General features: G+C 48.5%; 1 protein-coding gene across 3 annotated transcripts; it reads right to left on the reverse strand.

Moving 5' to 3' along the window:
- Positions 1-594: 594 nt before the first annotated feature.
- Positions 595-20,179, reverse strand: LOC101875774 (protein DDI1 homolog 2). 3 transcript variants are annotated; one of them, XM_031045736.2, is made up of 10 exons: positions 20,005-20,179; positions 15,472-15,601; positions 14,245-14,478; positions 11,845-11,971; positions 9,713-9,840; positions 9,034-9,162; positions 8,218-8,321; positions 7,175-7,364; positions 2,863-2,925; positions 2,628-2,770 (listed from the first exon to the last, which is right to left on the reverse strand). In XM_031045736.2, the coding sequence occupies exons 1-9, from the start codon at positions 20,140-20,142 to the stop codon at positions 2,909-2,911; spliced, it is 1,197 nt and encodes a 398-aa protein (XP_030901596.1). In that variant the 5' UTR covers positions 20,143-20,179; the 3' UTR covers positions 2,628-2,770; positions 2,863-2,908. The 3 variants fall into 3 exon arrangements, with proteins under 3 accessions (XP_030901594.2, XP_030901596.1, XP_030901595.2); XM_031045735.2 differs by lacking the exons at positions 2,628-2,770; positions 2,863-2,925 and adding an exon at positions 4,805-5,010; XM_031045734.2 differs by lacking the exons at positions 8,218-8,321; positions 9,034-9,162; positions 9,713-9,840; ... (2 more) ...; positions 15,472-15,601; positions 20,005-20,179 and having other exon boundaries at positions 595-2,770; positions 7,175-7,313.
- Between the last annotated feature and the right edge of the window lie 338 nt (positions 20,180-20,517).

Genomic DNA, 20,517 nt, shown 5'->3' on the forward strand with positions numbered 1-20,517 from the left:
GAGCTGTAACACATGGATGGTTTGTTATAATGTCATCATTTTGCCTTAAAGTGGTTGAGCTTGTTCTTTTGTCTGGGGGAAACACGGTGTGGGCAAGGCTAGAAAGAAAATGTAAACCACTCCTTTTCCATCCCCACCCCTACAATTAATACCAGCACATCTGCAAATAAGTTAAAACATCTCTTTTAAGTTTTGGTAGCACCAAATTCTATCCCTTCCCTTCTTCTATCCCCATGTTGTAAACTTGAACACACTGGCCCAAGAGCAGAAAAGGGTTTGGCAAAAATAGGCATCAGCCTTCCCTGTGCACACCCAAAACCACACATATCCAACCCCCCTTGCCCTGTGCTCCTCCTGCACAGCACTACACGTCTGTGGGCATCTACAGACCTTTAGTAGCTGCCACAGTAGTTTCATGTGTCACAGACGTTGGGTTATGAAGCACAGGAGAGCTAACCCAGATCCTAGAGTCCATTTGGACACGTGCTGCTGTGTTGGTGCCGCACCGAGCTCAGTGTGCAGCTCCTGTCCTGCACACACACCCCTCAATTCACTTCACAACCTGCTCTGCGCCGGCCAGGGTGGGCACCTGAATGGCTTCTGCTTTTTATTCGTAACATTGGAGCTTATTCTAAACTTGTACATTGAAACAAAACCAGGAATTTTTATCCAGTATGCATCATTAAAAGCTATTCTGTCCACACAAAGCTAGGACGTTTTTGTTCTTTTCAAAGGCCAAATCTAACGAGTGAAAACAGAAGAGACAAGTTACTTTGGCTGCAAAGAATTAAAACCTGGCTCACATTCAGCTTGCACATCATGGTGTGTAATTTGGATATGTCCTGTAAAAGAAAAGACACCCCAGTCAGCTACCTCTTCCGTGGTTATGTAGGAACAACGATACTCTTAGCCAGCAAGATGAGAAGAGCAAGATCCGTGTTTCCATCTGCTTGTTCCAAAGCCTCAAGAGCTTCCCGCATGGTAAAACCAGCACCAAGGATCCGATCAACATCAGCTGCAGGGAAGGCAGGGAGGGGAGGAGCTCCCAAGGCAAGTCCAGTACAGGCAGCTGGTGGGTTCTGCACTGGTTCCTCACACCCACCCAGGCACGGACCTTCTGGAGCAGAACTGCTTCTCCTTCCGGGTGCTCCTGTGCACAGGTTCTGAGTATCTTGAGGTGCACCCTCATCCACAGTGGGTGCAGAGGAAACTGATGTCTTCTGCTCCAAAGTGGGACTCGCTGGACTCTGATGACCTCCTGCCAAAACCTCCTCCTGCTCAGAGCTCTGCTGCTGGTCAGATGCCGCTGCAGAATTCACCATGACCAAATCACTCTTACCTGAAAGCTTCTGAGCCTCAGAAGCCCCTTCTCCAAGAGCAGACTGTATGCAACCACCAGACCCAGCGCTGATGTTTTCGATGCCACAATCACAAGGCTGTTTCCCCTCTGCTTTTCTACCTTCAGACCTCACCTCATAGGAGGAACAACTCAGTTCTGGATCTGAGCCTTTCTGCTTCTCTTCAGAAAGCCCCTTCTGCTGTGCTGCTGGTGCTGTGTGAGCCATTTCCAGCTGAGAGACTTCTTCAGAGGCAAGGATTTTACATTCTCCTTTCCGACTGATAACCAAGAGTTTGTGAAGCTCTTTCAGGGCTGATGCAAGAGAGAAACATCGCTCTTCAGAAGTTCTTCCTGGATCCATGTCCAGTGGATGGATGCTGGAAGGGGAAGAGCTGCCTTCAGCCACCGATCGGTTATACAACTCAGTATACTTTGCAGGAACCTCACTAGTGCTTTTAGACTGTGGAACGTCACCAATGGAAAGCGGATCACTCAAGGAGGATGCAGACTTCAGCGACTCCACTTCCATGGAAAAGGCATCCGAGTTCAGGTTGGATCCACTTCTGTTCCCAGCCTGCTGCTGCTGCTCACTTGTTGAGCTCTGAGCCTCAGCTGCAGGCTGCTCAACCACATCTACTTCCATTAAGGCTTCTGTATGTGTACAGCTGAAGGAGGCTGACATTTGGATAGTCCCTTTCCCACAGGAAAGACCTGGTTTCTCCAGTCCACCTCCTCTCACTTCCACAGGAGGGTGTTCTGTCTGGCTGGCTTCTTCCACAGCAGGTTTCTCAACCTCACTAACACGGCAAGGAGGTTCTGGATTGGTTGTCTCAGCTTGCTCCTCCAGGTGTTCCTTCTCTGGTTCTTTGTGTGTCTGATGGACTATGGGAAGCTCATGCTTCCCCTCCTGTTCTGAAGACAGACATACATCTTTATTTTGCCCATGTTCAGCAGCAGTGTCAACCAAACTATTTGCTTTTGTCACTTCCAAAGGACGTTCCTGACCATGGTCTTGTTCTTCAGCTTTACATTCCTTTTGACTGTCAGCAATAAATGCTTCTTTGAGTGTCTTCTGTGAAAAGCAAGCTGGACTGCAACAGGGCACCTCCCCTGGCTGGGGAGAAGGGTCATTATTTGCCAAGGAAGCATTACTGGAAAGATGCTGTGATAAGAGAGGATGTTCTTCTTCTGGGGTTATCTGGCATTCAGTTGAAGACTCCAAAGACTTGACGGCTCTAGGATCAATGGGCTCTGTGAGGCTGGATTCAGATGAGCAAACTGAAGCAGGGGCAGAGACAGAACGATCAAGTAATTGATTTGTGGGATTAGAGATCTTGGAATTTAGTCCTGAAGACTGGACTGGATTTTGAAACCCATCAGAAGCTGGTAATGAGGGCATTTCCAGTGAGGTAGTTTCTTTGTCACTATTCTCTAATGGAAGACAGAAAGAAAGTAGTCAGGGCACAGGAAAACTGTGTTTTCACTGTAGTAGAGAGAACTTATAAACCAGTGGCTGTAAATACCTGGTCTGTGGCCCATTCCAGCTGCAGTAAACACACACTACATGCATCAAGGCTTCTGACGTTCTGTTTGGATTAGGAAACAAACACACCAAACTTGTGTTAGCATTCAGAGCACACCACATGCATGGTTATAGTCCTGAGACCTTGCAGCTCCCCTCCCAACTGTCCATCAAGACAGTGTGGAAGCAGCTTGAGCTCCTCCTGTTCACTGCTTCCAGGAGTTCTGCCTGCGAAATTCCTTACAAAAATAACTCTGTTGAGAACCATTTTAAGGCTGTTCTGCACTATCTAAGCCACAGAGTGGTCCGTGGGTGATACTACACATAGGATAAAATATACACAGCACAAGGCACATGTCTGGTTTGTTCTCTGTAAGGCTGAAGATATTCAGGGAGCATGTTTCAGGGGTATGAGAACTGAGATGGCAACACAATCCCTGGGCTGTGTTCCCAGCAGTGCCAAAACACCAGCTTGCTGCAGAAGGGAAGCATAAAGATCCTAGGGTGCAGAAACCCCAAAAGGAATTGCTGGCTGAGGCTGGGATGAGCAGAGCAAAGGAAGAGACAGCCTGAAGTCAAACCCAGCTCACTGCTTCCTTCTCCACCCTGAGAACGGATGGATTGCAGATCTCTATCAGGAGCACCAAACACTGGCTCTAGTTATCAGGAGAGATTACATAAGATAACTTATCTTGCTAATAGCCTAATCTTGCTAATATATCAGCCCTCACACGCTCAGTAATTCACCAACATGACCTTTGCAGCAGCAGCACCTGTTCTTCCATTAAAGCCCTACTCTGTCCAGTGTCAGATATCCAGATTGTGCTGCATGATTTGTTTGCTTTAGTTTCCTTTCCCTTCCCAGAGGCCTCCAAACTCAGTGTTTTACCTGAAGTCTTTCTCTTTCTGCACATACCCAGGTGTTCTGGGGGCAGCTGACCATTCCCAAGTACAGCCAAGAATTCCTTCAGGTCAATAACATGGAAAAAATCCACCTTTCTCACTTGAGCTACTTGTTTCTTTTATTCTCTGTTAAACAGCAATGATGCTGCACTACCACACCCTGCTCAATATGCTTTGGTATAAAGAACAGCAGCCGCTGCACACAGCAATCCCTTCTGCTGCCTGCACATCTGCTCTTAATGCAGCTGCAACAACTCAGAGATGCTGGGGTATTAAAAGGCCAGAATTATCCTGCAGATCTGCAGACTGCTCAGCTTTCATCCGGGTGGCAAAGAGGCTTCAGACACAGGATACGGATGAACACCAGGGGGATCTGTTTCTGTCTCTAAGCAGCAGGATTACATCCACACTCTGCTCCCAAGGCAATCCTTCAGAGAGGAAGCAGAACTGTCTTTTGATTCAGTGGGTTGGTAATAAAGGGTCTGAGCAGACACGAGGGAGTTGCTGTCATTTAGACAGCAGAAGTAGCTGGTAGCCTGCCAAGCACTCCTCCACATCATCCTCCCGAGAGCCATTGTCATCCTGCTCCACGGGTATCTACAGGAGCTGAATCCCAGCCCTGTCAAGGATATTGATCCAGCTAACCCTGGGAACAAACTCTTCTCCACAAAGTGCACCAGCAGGGATAAATTCTCTCTATATTAGGAAAAACCTGAGTTGCATTTGTCGTGTTAGTGCCTTTCTTGTACCGAGCCTGTTGGGGTGAAAAGCTGTGTAAGGGATAAACTACTGAGTATACTTCCTAAAGCAGCTGCAGTTTCGCTGCCAGTTCTGTAAATCCTCCATTGTCACTGAGTCTCCCAGTGGCAGGGGAAACACTTTGTATAGGCAGAAAAGAGCAAGCTCTCAGAGATAAACAGACGTGGAGGATCTAGATCACAGTAAAACATAACAGGGCTCCACAACTACCTCAGCTGCCCTTCTGCAGGTTTTGAAACATGGACTTCAGGGGATGAAGTGAAGCTCAAGAATAACCCAGGTGCATTCAGAACAAGAACTTTAATAGCCCACAGATGTATTCAGCAGTGTATGTTGTACCATCTACCAGAAGGCAGCAAAAATTCAAGCTGTTATGAAAGAACACAGGCCTTGTAGAGAGCTGAGCTTCCTTGGTGCTGCATTACATCCTCTCCCACTTCACCTTCCTGTTCTTTTACTTGGATTTCCCAGTACCATCTGGCAGCAACTAATAGTTTGGGAAGAAAGGAAGAGGGTATATATTTGGATATAGCCAACAAATGCCCATGGGCCAGAGGCTTGTAATACATCTAAGACTTACACAGAGTCAGTCTAAACAAGACCTACCTTAGTTTTGTGCACTGGTGTTCTACAAGCATTGAATGAATACCCAAAATGATTTCCTGTTCTCGTACATCTCTGACATTCCTCTAAGGCTCAGCAGCAGTGGTGAACTGCAGTGATTAGCCTGAACAAAGCCACATGGCCTTTGGAATTGCAGCTGCATAAGCAACTTTAACTCCTTTTAGGCACTTTTCATTTTAAAGCACTCAACTGCAATACCTTTATGGTAAAGGCTCAGACTTTGGGATGAGGTTTGCTTTTTATTTGACCCTTTCAGCAGAGAACTAAGCTCAACCAACTACAATGTCTGCAAGATCTTCTCTGAAATAGAGGTACTGCAAAAACCAACCCAGGCTTCACCAAGCTCAACATCTGAACAGGAAAAGCCCCAATATTTACACCTGCACATTTCCTCTGCAGGTTATGTGAGGAGACACGAGCTCAAGCTGCTGAGTCTGACCTTTAGCGTTGCCAAAACCTGACAGGGACAAGGGCAAATCTATGTTTGTGTTTCTCTCTATTTGCTGCAAGTTAAGAAACACAAATTTGGCTTTAAAAGTCAAACTCCTAAACCATTTCTTGCTGATTCATTAAAGCCAGGCCTTCCTCTCAAGGTTTTTACATCTCTGGAGAACTTGTATTCTTAGCATGGAAGCAGACTGGTCAAAGAGACCAATAAGTGCAGTCCTGAGCTCCCCTTAATGGAACAACTTCATTATTTGCAAGAAAGTCACTACTTACACTTTGGACTATCAAGCAGCAATTGGGAAGTGTTATAGAAAAATGTCAGTGCATTACAACTGGTTATATATATATATATACAATATATATTTTTATATTATATATATGAAACATACAATCAATATATAAATACATATTTATATATATTTAACCATATATATACATATGGTTAAATCTGGTTATCACACTTCAATTGTACGTATGGACATGCTAGAGTCTTCAAAAATTAGCAATAAAAACGTTGAAGACATCAAATTTATCAGCTCAAACATGACCCAGCATGTTTTGCATGTGTGTGGGAAGCAGAATCTCACTGTGTGCTTTCAGGGGGACAATCAGCAGTAAAACTTGAAAGTCTCTAGAAAACACTTGCATGTAAAATGTTATCTTTAAAGGTTTTGGAAAAGGCCTAAGGAATACACTTTGTGAGGTGTTCACAGCTTCATGGAACAGCTTTGCTGTGAGAACACTGTCCTTCCTTTAGTCAAAAGCCTATGCTGGAGCAAAGGGAGGAATTAAGCAGACACTTCAGGTCACAGCTTTCAGCTATTCTGGCAGCTCCACTTTACATTTTGCAGCTACCAAATTCTTCCATAGCCTAAAGTCAGGCTTCATTTGTGCAGCTCATGGATTCCAGAGGCACAAGGAACAGAACTATGGGGAGGGTGAAAATCCTCTTTGCAGATACACATCAGGATGTGACTTCAGCTGCTGCTTTTGAAACTCAGAGCGCCAGCAGCCTCAGTAAAAAGAAGCACTTCACCTTCCAAGGGCACAAGCACCACTCTAAGGAAAAATGCTGAAATAGTGCTAGTTCTAAGAATTGTCATCTTTGGTCCAGAGATTTGCTCTTACTGCTTCAGCTCCTCTATTTTTACAAGCTGCTGCTATTAAGAGAGTACTTGTGGAAGCCCCCACAAAGCTGTCTTTACATGAGGCTGCTGAAATATCACCCAACTGAGCCACATCCCTGCCTAGGCACTACAACTGCTGCCAGAGACGATCATTTATCTCCACACCTTCGAAGGCCAAGAAACCAGAGCAGGTAGGAAGTTACAAGGAGAGCACAAATTAAACAGCAAGCACCCCAAAATGCCTTCATGCAGATTTGCTGTACAGAAAGGGAGAGAGAAGTGTAGTTGAAGCAATAAGCATGAATAAAGCCCCTTCCTCTCCACTGTTTACTCGCAGATGCTGCATTAAACTGCATCTCCTAGGTGCTGAGAAGGGGAAATTGCTGACTGACATCCTGCCACACAGCAAGGGAACTATGCAGATCAGTATTTCAACTGGGCTGCTCCTGGTACCTGCTTCCTCTACGGATTTCTGTATTGCTTCTGCTAGTTCCTGGTCTGCGATCTCCTCCGGCCGGATGTCCTCCCGCCCGGCCCCATATGCCAGGCGGGCACACTCTGGGAGTTCGCCCTCTGGGAGGAACGTGGTCTGTGAGCCCGTTGTGCCAATCACCAGTACATTCTTCTTGAGATCAATGGAGCACTGTGAAAGAGCATCGAGACATCAGGGGCCTGGGTAAGAGCCAGTCCATTCCCGGAGAAAAAGGAGAAACAAGGTTAAACAATCCACTTCCAATGGGAAGAGCTCACAGCAGCCAACTGTGGGCCAAGAGCATCAGCTCTGAACAAAGGGGCTCTTATGACCCTTTTTGTGACAAATCATGCAGTTGGAAAGCTCTGAGCATCTTCAATCAGAGCAGAAACCTTGCCAGACATGCTCCAGCTATCCATGATGTAGGAAGCATATGTACTTCATAACTGGCTGGAAGATAATCCACCAGCAACGCTCCCCAGAAAAATCCTAATACATTCCCAGACAAGGAAAGCATTTCTGTTGCACTCAGCACTGAACTTGGAAGCGCCAGTAACTGCTTCAAAAGAGGTTAGGAACTGGAGCAGCTCTGCTCTGGAGCCAGGCTGAGGGAGCTGGGCTGGGGCAGCCTGGACAAGAGAAGGCTCCTGAAGGCGAGACCTGAGAGCAGCTCCAGTGCCTAAAGGGGCTGCAGGAAAGCTGGAGAGGGGCTTGGGACAAGGGCCTGTAGGGACAGGCCAAGGGGAATGGCTTGAACCTGCCCAAGAGAGGGGAGACTGAGATGAGCTCTTAGGCACAAGCTCTTCCCTGTGAGGGTGCTGAGGCGCTGGCACAGGGTGCCCAGAGAAGCTGTGTCTGCCCCATCCCTGGCAGTGCTCAAGGCCAGGTTGGACACAGGGGCTTGGAGCAGCTGCTCCAGTGGAAGGGGTCCCTGCCCGTGGCAGGGGTTGGAGCTGGAGAAGCTTTAAGGTCCTTTCCATCACAAACCATTCTAGGATTTTATGTTTCTATGAGGTTCTGATACCTGATGCCTTTTAAGCATATCCAGTCCTAGAAGCATGTCCATGGGCTGCTCTTCAAGGATTGAGAAGGAGCACGCAAGGAAATCCCCTTCAATCTGGACCTGAGCTGAAATATAAGGAAGAGAGTTTACCTCCTTGCAATATCTACAGTGCAATAAATCTACTCTCAGTTCTTAGATCTCCTGGGCAAGGTCTGCTCCTGGCAAGTCTGAAATCGGAGCTCTGACAGCATTTTGGTCACTGCACATCCAACCCTGTGCAAGCCTCACAGACTACCAGGCCTGCCTTGGTCTCAAGAAGCTAGTTAAGAACTGACCTGCTCTAGATCCTTACGAATTGCTCATCTAACCCTCCAAGCCTAAGAAGCTGTACAGTGAAGACAATAATTTTTCAGACAATAAGGACAATCTTCTCTCATCCAGAAATCTGCACAAAAGCACAGCCAATCTTCTCTTCCCAAAGGAATACAACACACTCCACTGTACTGGAGCCCTCCTGAGCAAATCATATTGCCCAGCAGTCCCACCCCAAAGACATTAGCCTTGTTTTTTGCACCCAGACTGAACACATCCTCTCTCTGTCTGCAGGAGCTGAGCACTCCTGCACCTAAAAACATTAAGGTAATTCCATTAAAAAAGCATTAAATGAGACAGAAGCTTTTCCTGAGACAAGCAAACACTCTACAGATGCACTTTTATTTTACTCTGTGGGACTCCCTAACAATTACAGCACTAAACCAGATCCTCCTGGTGCCAAGAGTGCGGGAAATGCAGTCACACTGCTGCTGAAGCTGCCCCGTGCAGAATGCCAGCACTTACCTAAGTGCACTCTGCCGATGATTTTCTGTGTCCCTACACCTTTGGCAATGCCAGCCCATCGCCGATCTACCAGCCTCATGATGTTGCACCTTTCAGCACAAGCTTGGCTCATGATGGTCATCTGGGCACCTACCAGCAACAGAATTGGTGTTAAAACCTGAGAGCTCAACACAGATGCAAATTCTCCCCTGGAAGGGCTTAAGATCTTGTACTCAGCAGCTGGGAAACCAACCTCCCTGCATCAGGCAACAGCACTGGGGTGTAAAAGCTTCCTGTGAATCCCACTATGTTGAATAGACTGTAATCACACAGCAGTGTTACTGTAGAGCTGGAATAACCCCAAGTACTTTCCCTTTAAGGCTGTGGATGGGAAGCACTACATGAAAGGCACGTGTAATCCCCCCATCTGTAAAATGAGATAAGGCAGACACGTGGCAGTGACCGTTCTGGCACTGGAGCCCAGAAATTCTCCCAGGAGCCTTGGTCTGAGGGGCTCAAGCACTCCTGTGTGCTGCTTCTCTCAACGGTTTTGCCTTATACAATGCCCAGGCTGCTCTCAGGTTTTAATTAGATGCTTCAAAATCCTCTAACACGGTGCTTTAGTATGGAAATTTTGGGCAATGATCCTGGAACGATTGCTGTGAGAGAAAGGAGAGCAAAGAGATGAGAAGCAGTTCACCTGAGTCAACAAAGGCTTTCACTGGATGTCCGTTGACTTTGCAGTTAATGTACAGCATCACCACCTGCCCAAAGCTCTCTGGGGCCTCTTCCATTGCTATCGTCATATTTTCTTCAATGTTTTGTTGCCTGATTTTAATGGAGAAGAGAGAGAAGAATGAGCCCTTCCATCAGCTGAACTGTACCAGCATCCCTCTGACTTACAAACAGACCCAGTAATCCCACCCACTGCAGCTCACCTTACAAACAGCACACCCAGAGCACACCAGGGACTGCTTCATGAGCTACACAAAGGCTTCCCAGAAGAGGAGTTGTTAGTAATGACCTTGACTTAATCCAGGGCCATGAAGACTGCTCCTTCCAACACCCTGCCTAACTCACACTCCAGCTCCTGACAACCTTCTGTTTGCAACAGAAACCCATCACCACAGAGTTAACCTGGAGAACTTGTGAGCAAAACCCCTCTGTATTTATTACTCTACAATAGAGCACTGAGGGCACACAATGACAATGTTGCCAGTAGCTACAATGCTGGAATCCCACACAGCAGCTGAACGTTCAAATCCTCCAACGTTTCCCTGGTATCTCCTCTTTGCCAGGCACAGGAAGGGAGGGAGGTGAGCAAAACTGCAGTGAGAAACACCGCCATGAGCACAAACCTCTGGTGCAAATTCAAGCCTATAGAAGAAACATGCTTCCAGAAGCCCACCACAGCCAAGAAGTATCTTGGAAGTGATGGGCATCCACAGCAACTGTATCTGAAATAGCTTAATCTACCAAAAAGGGAAAAAGGGCTTCCAATTTTGATGTTACTTCATTTTCACTCCTCAGTAAGGGAAGGAGAAAACCTCAAGCTCCACTCTTATCCATCTTCTGTGCTGTGGTAAGCCCTCCCCCAACAATGGGGAGATGAGGTTTCTGGGTGGTGAAGGATAAATAGTTAATGGCCCCTCATACCTGGCTCACTTGGGAGCTAAAACACCCTACTGCCAGCATGTCCCACTTCATGTATTCATGCATCAAGAAGCCACATATTGACCTGTCCTTTATTATTTAAGCTTACATCGTATACACAGGGATTAATCTTCAGTTTGTTCTCTTGTCAAATCCATTACTCTGTTTTCTCTGTGCCTGACACTCCATCTAAGATACACTTTGAAGGGCAGAAACGTGTCTCAAAACAAACAGGACACTTGCCACAGCCTCCTGTCAATCCTGGGCACAGCACATCTAATGAAGCAAAGAGTTCAAGGTGTGAAATCTGGGGACAGCTGCATGGCCTCGGGCACATCACCTTTATCTGTCCCCTATCTATGGAAGCAGGAAAGCATTCCTGTGCCTCCAGCAACATTTTGCTATCTACAAATGTGTGTTTTCCTGCTTTGCTAAGCAAAGCATTTATCCAGCACCAACACAAGTATGACTCTTATTGCAACTGAATTTTGGTTATGATCAACTCTGAGCCCGAACCAGAAAGACATTTCTGAGTTGCGGAACAAAGCATCAGTCATGATCTGACTCAAGGATTTGTCACTCAGTGTTAAGAACCAAGCCCCAGCCCAATGCAATTACACTTGAAAGAGAGCAAGAGGGAACAAGTGCTGATGAACAGAACATATTTCTACAGAACATCTCTTCTGACAGCAGCAATGTTCCGGCTCTGGAATTAGCCAGAGACACAAACCAATTAGCAGCACACAAAACCCAATCTGGAAGGCAGCTGGGGGAAATGACGCCACGTTGCTGTGCAGAGATCAGCCTAGAGACTAACACAAACCCGAGGTTCAAAACACACCTGAGGCACCCAAGTACCACCTCACCAGAGGATCTTGTTTCAAAGGGAGCCAGCTTAGGCAGCTCTGGGACATCACATGCATGGACAGTGATACTGCCACCTCATGATCTGGGCTCAAATAGATACCTCTGAAGGATGGGGTGCACCCACATGTCCCTGAATCCCAAGCTTCCCATGTGCAAAAGCAGCTCAGAGCATCGCCCTCCAAGCAAATGCATGTCTTTAGGCAAGGATCTAAACACACTCTGTGCATCCTCCAAGGAAAACACACCATGGATGGAGACATGCTGTGGAAAAAGGCAGACCTCCAACGCCTGCAAGTGACTTTGGTTTCCTACCTTATGTCTTCTTCTATCTTGGCCTGTGCCTCGAGATCAAAAGGGTCGGCTGAATAGAGCCGGATCCTCTCCTGCTCCCGCCGGGCTCGGTCCTGCTGCTGCTCCAGCAACACCCTGGTGAATTTCTCTGCAGTAACAGGGAGACACAGAAATGCTCTTTACTGGAAATTGCTCCTACAAATCAAGGTCTGGCACAGCAAACTCTTCTTTTTATGCCAGCACACACTCAGGGCTAGAGTCAACTGCACATGCAAACAAAGGCTCCCTCTGAAGGCAGCACTGATGGACCTCAAAGCACCAAACCTGGGAACCCACTAAGATGAAAAGTGACTGGACTCGATCTCCTTGTGTCTGCTACCCAAGCTCAGCACAATCAGACTCAATTTCCTTGCACTCACATTTTTATATGGACGAAATATGGAGAAAAACACAAAGACAATCTTTAAGCCAAAGAGCTGCCATTAAACCACAAATTCATTCTTCTACTGCAGCAAGAATTGCCTACACAATATGCCAAAAATACCCAAACAGCTGCAAAGCCAGCAGATAAATGAGACCCGAAGCACGAATCAGGACTCAGAATCTGCACAACTCAATCAAGAGGCTTAAGTGCACGTGCATTTTGAAACAGCTTCAGAGATAGAAGGGAGGTTTCACAGCTCTCAGCAAGATGCCCATCCACGAGCACAGCTTGCAATATGTGTCACATTTTACACTCAGCATTCCTAGTAAAAGAGCAGCCTGTGGACCCCACAAAACACACAGGCAAAATGAAGGCTAACAACAAAACTTACTTTAAACCCAAGCAACACAGGCAAAGACATCATCATCCCCACAGCTGAACACCTGCCACTGCAATCAAGAGATCCTAGCTGGGACACCCACTTCACACAGTTTTAAGTGCACGTTTTAAGAGCACAAGTTTTTAGATCCCCACTTTTTTGGATAGCCTCTGGCTGGTTCTTACGACTTGGATGTGATCATGTACATTCCCAAAAGGACTTGGCAATAAATTAAGTTCTGTAAACACAGAAGGTTGTGGGTTTGCTTCCAGAAATGCAGTTCCCACAAAGAAGGTCACTGGCTCAGAGGCCGTTAGATGTCCAGGAAGGTATTAGGTATAGTTTCTTACTTGTTTGGGTTTTTATGTTTTAAATTAGGCTTCTGTCTCACAGGTACCTTATACAGCACTTGCGGTACATATCTATGCATGTACTGGGGCATGAGAGCCAGAGCTGAACTGGATCTGTGCCCAAACACTAACAGTAGCAATAGAGAACAAGGCAGGCATGAACAGCTCAAACCCCATCCTTCTAGCAGCTTGCTGTGGCAAACTGAGACTAAAACCACACATCCGAGTCAAAGTCTACATGCGCAAGGCAAGGCAGAGCAGCAGATGAGCCAGTCTTGGGTGTCTAGGGCTTAACCTCTCATATTCTTTGCCAGAAGCAGCACATCTTGTCAAGGTGGTGGAGAAACAGCAGCACTACAGGCACAGCACTTGCAAGAAGAGCGCAAGCAATGTTTAACTCTGACTATAAACTAAAGTCAGAATTGGGAAATGAAACAGACCAAGAATATTCATGCAAGCTCCTTTGTAGCTTTATTTGACAGAGAGAAATCACAAGGATGTGACCTTGAAAGTGGGGAAGGAAGTCTCCTGCTAGAAGATATTTCATTCTCTGCCTATGGTAGGGGGGTTAGAACCAGATGACCTTAAGGTCCTTTTCAACCCTATTTGATGATTCATTTTCCCAAACTCAACAGGATTTATTTCCTAACTGTCTTGCAGCAGTTCAGAAAGCACAACTGCTGGTGCCCACACCACCACTCTGTTTAAATACTGAAAAGACACGAGAGCTCGCACCTTTAATCATATGAAGGACGAAGGACCAACATAGACTCAGCTGCAGAGGAAATCAAGGACATGATACTAGGCTTCAATTGCACCCAAAATAATCACAATGTTCAAGGACAGGTTGAACACAGGGGCTTGGAGCAAGCTGCTCCAGTGGAAGGTGTCCCTGTCCGTGGTAGGGGTTGGAGCTGGAGGAGCTTTAAGGTCCCTTCCAACACAGACCAGTCTGGGATTATGATTCTATGAAAATCAGGTGCTGAGCCACTTGTGATCACAGAAACTCAGCTCATCTGTGCAGCTGATATTTCGAAGTAGGGGATTGAGGATATTAAAGCAGCCAAGCAGGAGAAATACACCCAACTCAGCAGAAAGGTCTTGTTACGAAAGGAACTCTGCCTTGAGTATTCCCAACTGGCACCTTTTACCAGCGCCAACAAGGAGCTGGCAGCAAACACCCCAGTTAAACACCCGCAGCTGCCTTTTGTTAGAAGGGAGCTCCAAGGGGTTCCAAACCACCTCCCAGAGGTTAACCCCCACCTCACCCAGGTCTCCGCTCAGCAGCGCCTCTGCCAAGGGTGGGTTCCGCTCCTTCAGCAGGGACAGCTCGTGGGGGTTTGCGAGCAGCATCTCCCGGAGCAGTGCTGGGTTGTCCAGTCCCTGTGGGAATGAGGGGGCATCGGGAGGTGATGGGCGCGGGCGCTGCGCTGGTGGCTGCTGCTGCTGCTGTGTGGATGTGCCCGGAACCGCGATGCTGCTGAAGTCTATCCTGGGCAGACCTTGAGGGAGAAAGAGGTCAGAGGTGTTGGTGCTTCATGCTCACACTGTGAAAACCACTCTTACTGCTGCAGTATTAAACCGGATTCTGGAAGAGCAGTTTGGAAGCATGGCCATGCATGCAGGTTACTGGGTTAGGGATGTCAGTGTGGCTTGACGTAACTCATCCAGCCTTCTCTCTGGCCTGTTTTCTTATCCCCCGAAATGCACTTAGTGAATCACAGACTCATTATTTCCAGCTTTACCAATGTGAATTCCACACGGAGGGATTGCAAGGCTGAACCTCATGTCTCTCTATGGCACTTCTGAATCTCACGGATTAAAACAAACAACCAGGGAAAAAAAGAGAAGTGGCCTTTCTGCAGACCTGCATTGCAGGTACCCATCCTCCAGCTGAGGCAGGAGGATGAAGACCTCAAGGAATGCTCCCATGCCCTTCCCAGCCAGCAGAACCCTTTTTTCCAGCCATGTTTTATGACATGGATTTTCTGGGAATGGCTGCGGAATGCAGGACAGAGAAGCAGAGCTCTGCTCAGAGGAGTCTGTGTAGCACAGTTGCATAACTGGGCTTGTTGAGATGCAGCTTCTCTGGGTATCTGTCACGTGTGGATTCAAAGAGCACATCAATAACAGCCTTTAATGCACCTGAGCTGTGCAGACCACATATTACTGTGCCATTACACCAGGTGGTTGTATAAATATTCACAGGCCTTTACAACCCCTGCTGTTCTGAACCAGTTCCCTTCCTTGCCCTCTCTGCATTCCCCCCGGAGAACAGTAAAATGATATTTGCTTCCTTGGAAGAAAAAATCCCATTAAAAACAAGCCCTCTGGGTAATTTTCAAAGCCTCCCACCTCACCCCAACCACCCTCCCTTCCAAGGTGCTTTGCTTAGTGAATTGCTAAAGGAGACCGACAAGACACGGAACTGGTGTTTGATAAACATGGAGATCTGTGAATGCTCTGAGCAAACAGCAGCACAAATGCTTTCTCACCTGGGAAGCGGATGGAGGGCCGTGGCTCTACGGCCTCTTTCTGTCGCAGAATAACCACATCCCCATCTTTCAAGCCATAGGAGGCCAAAGATCTGTTGTTGTCAGTCAGCGGCCGCTCCGCATAGACTATCTGTTCATGGAGAGAGAGCAGTGAAAACACTCAGCAATGCAAAGCAGGGGAAGATAAAAACCAGCAAGAGGTTATTATCTTAGGAAAGCGCTCCAGTCAATCCTCTGGCCCCATCCTGAGCTTCGGAAGGGAAGGTAAGCAGTGCTCACCACAGCCCTGCCCAAGCACCTCCACCTCAGGCACAGAAAGGCCTCAATGAATGGTTGGCCATGGACACAGACTTGGTCTTGCTGAAATCTGGCAGTGGTTCCTCAGACCTCAGAGAAGGGCTGGTCTCCTTTAAGTAGAGGCCAACATTGTGAAAGAAAGTAAGCCTTGCCCCAGGCCTATTCACCACACATTTCCAAACTCCAATCTCTAAGATCACAAGTCACAACCATCTTCTACTGCACGGTCAACACCTACTGACCAAGGACCAACTGCACACCCACAGGCAGCACCAATCAGGGCAGACCCACAGATGATGCAGTCCAATATCTACAATCTCTGCCTTCTCCCACACCAGCTCCCCAGAATAACCAGTTTTACAAGGCCCACAGTAATCAGCTCAGTGATTTCCAGATTACTTCTTTGATGTAACTCTACCCAGACATGAGGGTTCAGCACCCAAACACCCCTCCTGAGACTGCAATCAACCTGTGGTGGGGAAGTAACTTCTTTTGAACATAAAACACATTCACAGCATTTTCTATTAAGATAATCTGCCTTAACAAGGGGTCCACAGATTAAACATAAAATTATATTGAGATCAAAATGAACAATCACCATGGGAACATTTCTATTCACGTTAGATCTGTGATACCTACAGATGCCCTGAATTACAGAGAAGCAAGAAAACAAAATAAAGATGTGATTTACAGGAACAGATGTTCCCAGAAATGGTATCTACTAAACATTACGGTTCCTGTGCCTCCATGGGGGCACAACGAGACCTGGTTCCACAGCTCCTGCCCCTGGCAGGAGTCCAGAGTGAGAAACGCTGGAGAACTCAGCCTAAACCCTTTGGGCGTATGATTGAATTTCACATTTACCACCTTGTTTAGCAAGACTGGGTCTGGAAAAGGCCGGTTCAGCAACAACGGGTTTGCTGCAGGTCAGGACTGGCAGCAGTGGGGAGCAGCTCTGCAGTCCTCATATGGATGGGCCGCAGCTCTGTCCGATGCTATCGCAAGCAGCAGAGCCAAAAAGAAGATCCAAAAAACCCCAGTTACTACATGTCTGAATGTCTGGAAGATGCTCCTGATGTTCAGTGCTTTACTCCAGCAACTCAGAAACAACACAGAACCTCACTAGTGCGTGACAGCTGAGATCCACCAGCAGCAGCAGTGCCAAAGACAGAAGGAAAAGGCAAAACCAACAAGCACCCCATACCAACAGCAATCAGAGCCATCAGGATGAGAGAATCCTGCATGAGCTTCCTACCTCCTCATTAACAACACACTTCCCAGCCTCAGCAGTACTGCACTAGACTGGGTCCCTTCCAAAGCAAACACAGGTCTGTAAGCAATATTCCTTTCTGTTCCAATGGCTTGCAAGACATTACCAGCATAATTCAGGTTAGGCTGTGATGGAAAGAGTCCCAGCGCATCCCTGCGCATTACCAGACACGTCCTGCCCAGCCTGACTCAGTAACACCGCTGCCCGCAGGGAAAGCAAGTGTGGGATGAATCCCAGCTGCACGTGCAAGTCTGAAATGGCAGTTTCCCTGCTCAGACACTTGGGAAGAGACAAGTTAATCAGTTTAAGTGAGGTTTTGCCTCTGTCGTCTTCCTGGAATTGGATTTATGAGCATTCGGCCTTAACACCTCAGACAATGAATTAAGTGCTCCAAGCTCACTCTACATCCATTAGCAGCCTGGCTTAGCAGCTTCTGACCCACTCTGCTCTGCTCTTAGAACAAGCTGATGTAATTTGGTGTGTTTGGATTGTCTGGTTTGCAGCACACTTTGTTTGCTGGCCAGCCACTGGACATGGGCCCTCCTCCAGGTGGCCTGGGCCAGAACGCAGGTGCAAAGACCACACGGTGGATGGATACGATACCACAGGGTAGAACCTCCTTATGGAGCAAGGAACCTCAATCAAGAGCACTAGATGCCACCAGCAATCACAGATCAATCCAAACCCAGAACCCATTAAATATCCCTATGCCCAGCCAAGGACAGGAGACACAGGGCATGTAAAGAAAGAGAAATGAAGGAAATCAGGGGCGCTGCAGAAGAACACGGTTCTGCCGAGAGCCTCCCCATCTTCCCTCTGCAGAAGCCACCACCTCGATGAGTGGAGGAAACCACAGTGAGCCAAATTAGTTCCCCCCTCCCAGCACAGCTCCCCTTATCACCACAGCCTGCCAGCAGCGTCTGTTATCTTGTGCCACCCTGTGACCACAGCCCCTGCTCACCTCCACCCCAGCTGCAGCACCTAGAATTAACGTCACAAACCAGCAGAGAGTAAGAGTGGGATGAACCCTCCTCCACACACAAGAGGTTTACTCCACCCTGCACAACCCTGGCTATGAAATTCATCCTCTCTTTAGTGTTGATATGACACCTTCAACATACGCCTTGGTTATGGGAAAACGGCATCAAACTACCTGGTTTGGTGAATGTAACACTGTGTGTTTGAGGAAGCTGGTTTGAGCACACAAAATCCTTCCACATAACTTGCTTTGCTGATAACTTGTGTTTTAATACATTTCTCCTCAGTGAAGGTCATAGAATCCCAGCCTGGTTTGTGTTGGAAGGGACCTTAAAGCTCATCCAGCTCCAACCCCTGCCACAGGCAGGGACCCCTTCCACTGGAGCAGCTGCTCCAAGCCCCTGTGTCCAACCTGGCCTTGAACACTGCCAGGGATGGGGCAGCCACAGCTTCATTGGGCACCCTGTGCCAGCGCCTCAGCACCCATAAAGGTCCTCAAAATACTTCACAAGCACTAGGCAGAAACAACAGAGAAAGTGAATACACAGCTAGACAACACGAGAATGAAGCAAGGGGATGCGCAAACAGCAGATGGGTGAGCAGGAGGCAGCAATGGCTACAAAAAGCCCAGCGCTGATCCCCATTACCTGCAGCTGATTTCAGTACAAAACTCCATTGGTTTCATTGCAACAGAGCAAAAACTTACAAGCAAAATGTAAGCAGAAAAGTCCACGAGCCCTCGTTATCCCAACCCAGAGCTGGCAGTCGATGGAGGCCAAAGTGAGGAGTTACACTGTGGCTGTCCCCATTGCTGACCACAAATACAACAGCGGCTGCAGCACAGACACAGGGGTGTGCTGGAGCGTAGGGACAGGAGCCTTTGTGTGAGGCGGTTCCTCTCTACCTACTTACCAAAAACCAAGAGTTTTTCCCCTAAAGGAAAATCCATTTCTCCTTGATTTTCGACCCTGGCTTTGCAGAGAACATCTGCCTCACAACCAACCTCTCTGTCTAAAAGCAAAGGCTCACTGAAGACAAAACAAAAGCAAAACACAGTGTTGGGAACCTGTTTGGTGAGGGAACGTCCACCTCAAGGGCTGCTTCAGCACTTTTTCCATCGCTGACTAATATCCCCTTGACTGGAAAAACACTTTATTAATTTAGACTGGGAAAAGGCTTAGGAAGCAAAAGTCATCCCACAAAATTCCACTAACTCTGCCAGCGCCCTGGGAAGAGGGACATCGCCCTGTCCAGCAATGTCTCGACAAGAAACGGGCAGAAACAGGGGGGGAAACAGTAGGACTGAGCCCAAAACATGGAGTAAAGCCCAGATGGATGGGCAGACGGACGGGCAGACGGGCCAGAGCCGCCCCCACGCCGCAGCCTCGTGTTTCAGCACGCTGTGAGTGAGCCCCGAACTGCGGCTGGAAGGGGGAGGATTCTGGGGGGAGCCAGGTGGAAGTAAGGAAAGGTAAAGAAGGGGAAAAGCCTCAAAATTCCCTTTCTCACCCGGCTGCGAGTAGGAATACGCTGATACAATAAATAAACCTGTTCCTGAGCATTTCGGGCTCGATCCCAGGCTCTGCCGCCCTCCCCACCCTTGACTCCGTTCCTCGCACTCCAAACTCTTCCCGACTTGCACACCGAATTCCTCCAACACCTCAATAACAACACACATCTCCCCGTTCTCCCGGTCAGCTCCGGAGACGGAGCCTTCCCCAGAGGAAGACACCGCCGGCCCGGAGCCCTCTCCTGAGGGGAAGAGGAGGGCTCTGAGGGCAAAGGGAAGCTTCTCTCCCCAAACCCCAAAGGTGGATGCGAGGGAACACACACACACACAGACACCCCAAAACGACCCCCGAACTCCGCATGAGGCCGGGCTGAAGGCCCCGAGTGGCCTGCAGAGGGGACACAGGTTGTGGCGAGACCCCAGCCGCGGGGGTAGAGGCAGGGGCAGCGCCGGCCTGAGGCGGCGGGCGGGGCCTGACCTGGCTCTCAGCCGCCGGGATGCCGGACTCCAGCTCGCACAGAGCGCGGAAGTTCTGCAGCTCGAAGTCGGCGTCCACCTGCAGGGAGAAGGTGAGCTCGCTGCGGTCACGGCGCAGGCAGAACACGGTGAGCAGCATGGCCGCCGCCGCCACCGGGCCCCGCCGCCGACAACTGCCGCCGCTGCCGCCGTCAAGCGCCGCCGTCGCAAAACGCCCGCCCCGCCGGGTCAGGCGCCGGAGCTGTCAATCAGAGCCGCTCGACCAATCAGTGAGCGCCGGGCGGGACGGGGCTCCGCCCTCTGCCTGCGGCGGCACTGGGGGGGTCCGTGCCCCCAATGGGGGGGGAGCAGTGCCCCCCAAGGCCCCATCCCCTCATTCACCCCTTTTATTCTGACCCCAGGCAGGGACAGAGGAAACCCCAGAGCCATTTCCTTGTCTTTCACCTCGAAACACCCCAAAATAGCCTCATGGGTACCCCAAAACACCCCCCGAGGTGCCCTGAAACAGGTGCTC

The sequence above is a fragment of the Melopsittacus undulatus genome, chromosome 12, assembly GCF_012275295.1.
Source record: "Melopsittacus undulatus isolate bMelUnd1 chromosome 12, bMelUnd1.mat.Z, whole genome shotgun sequence".
Lineage (NCBI taxonomy): Eukaryota > Metazoa > Chordata > Aves > Psittaciformes > Psittaculidae > Melopsittacus > Melopsittacus undulatus.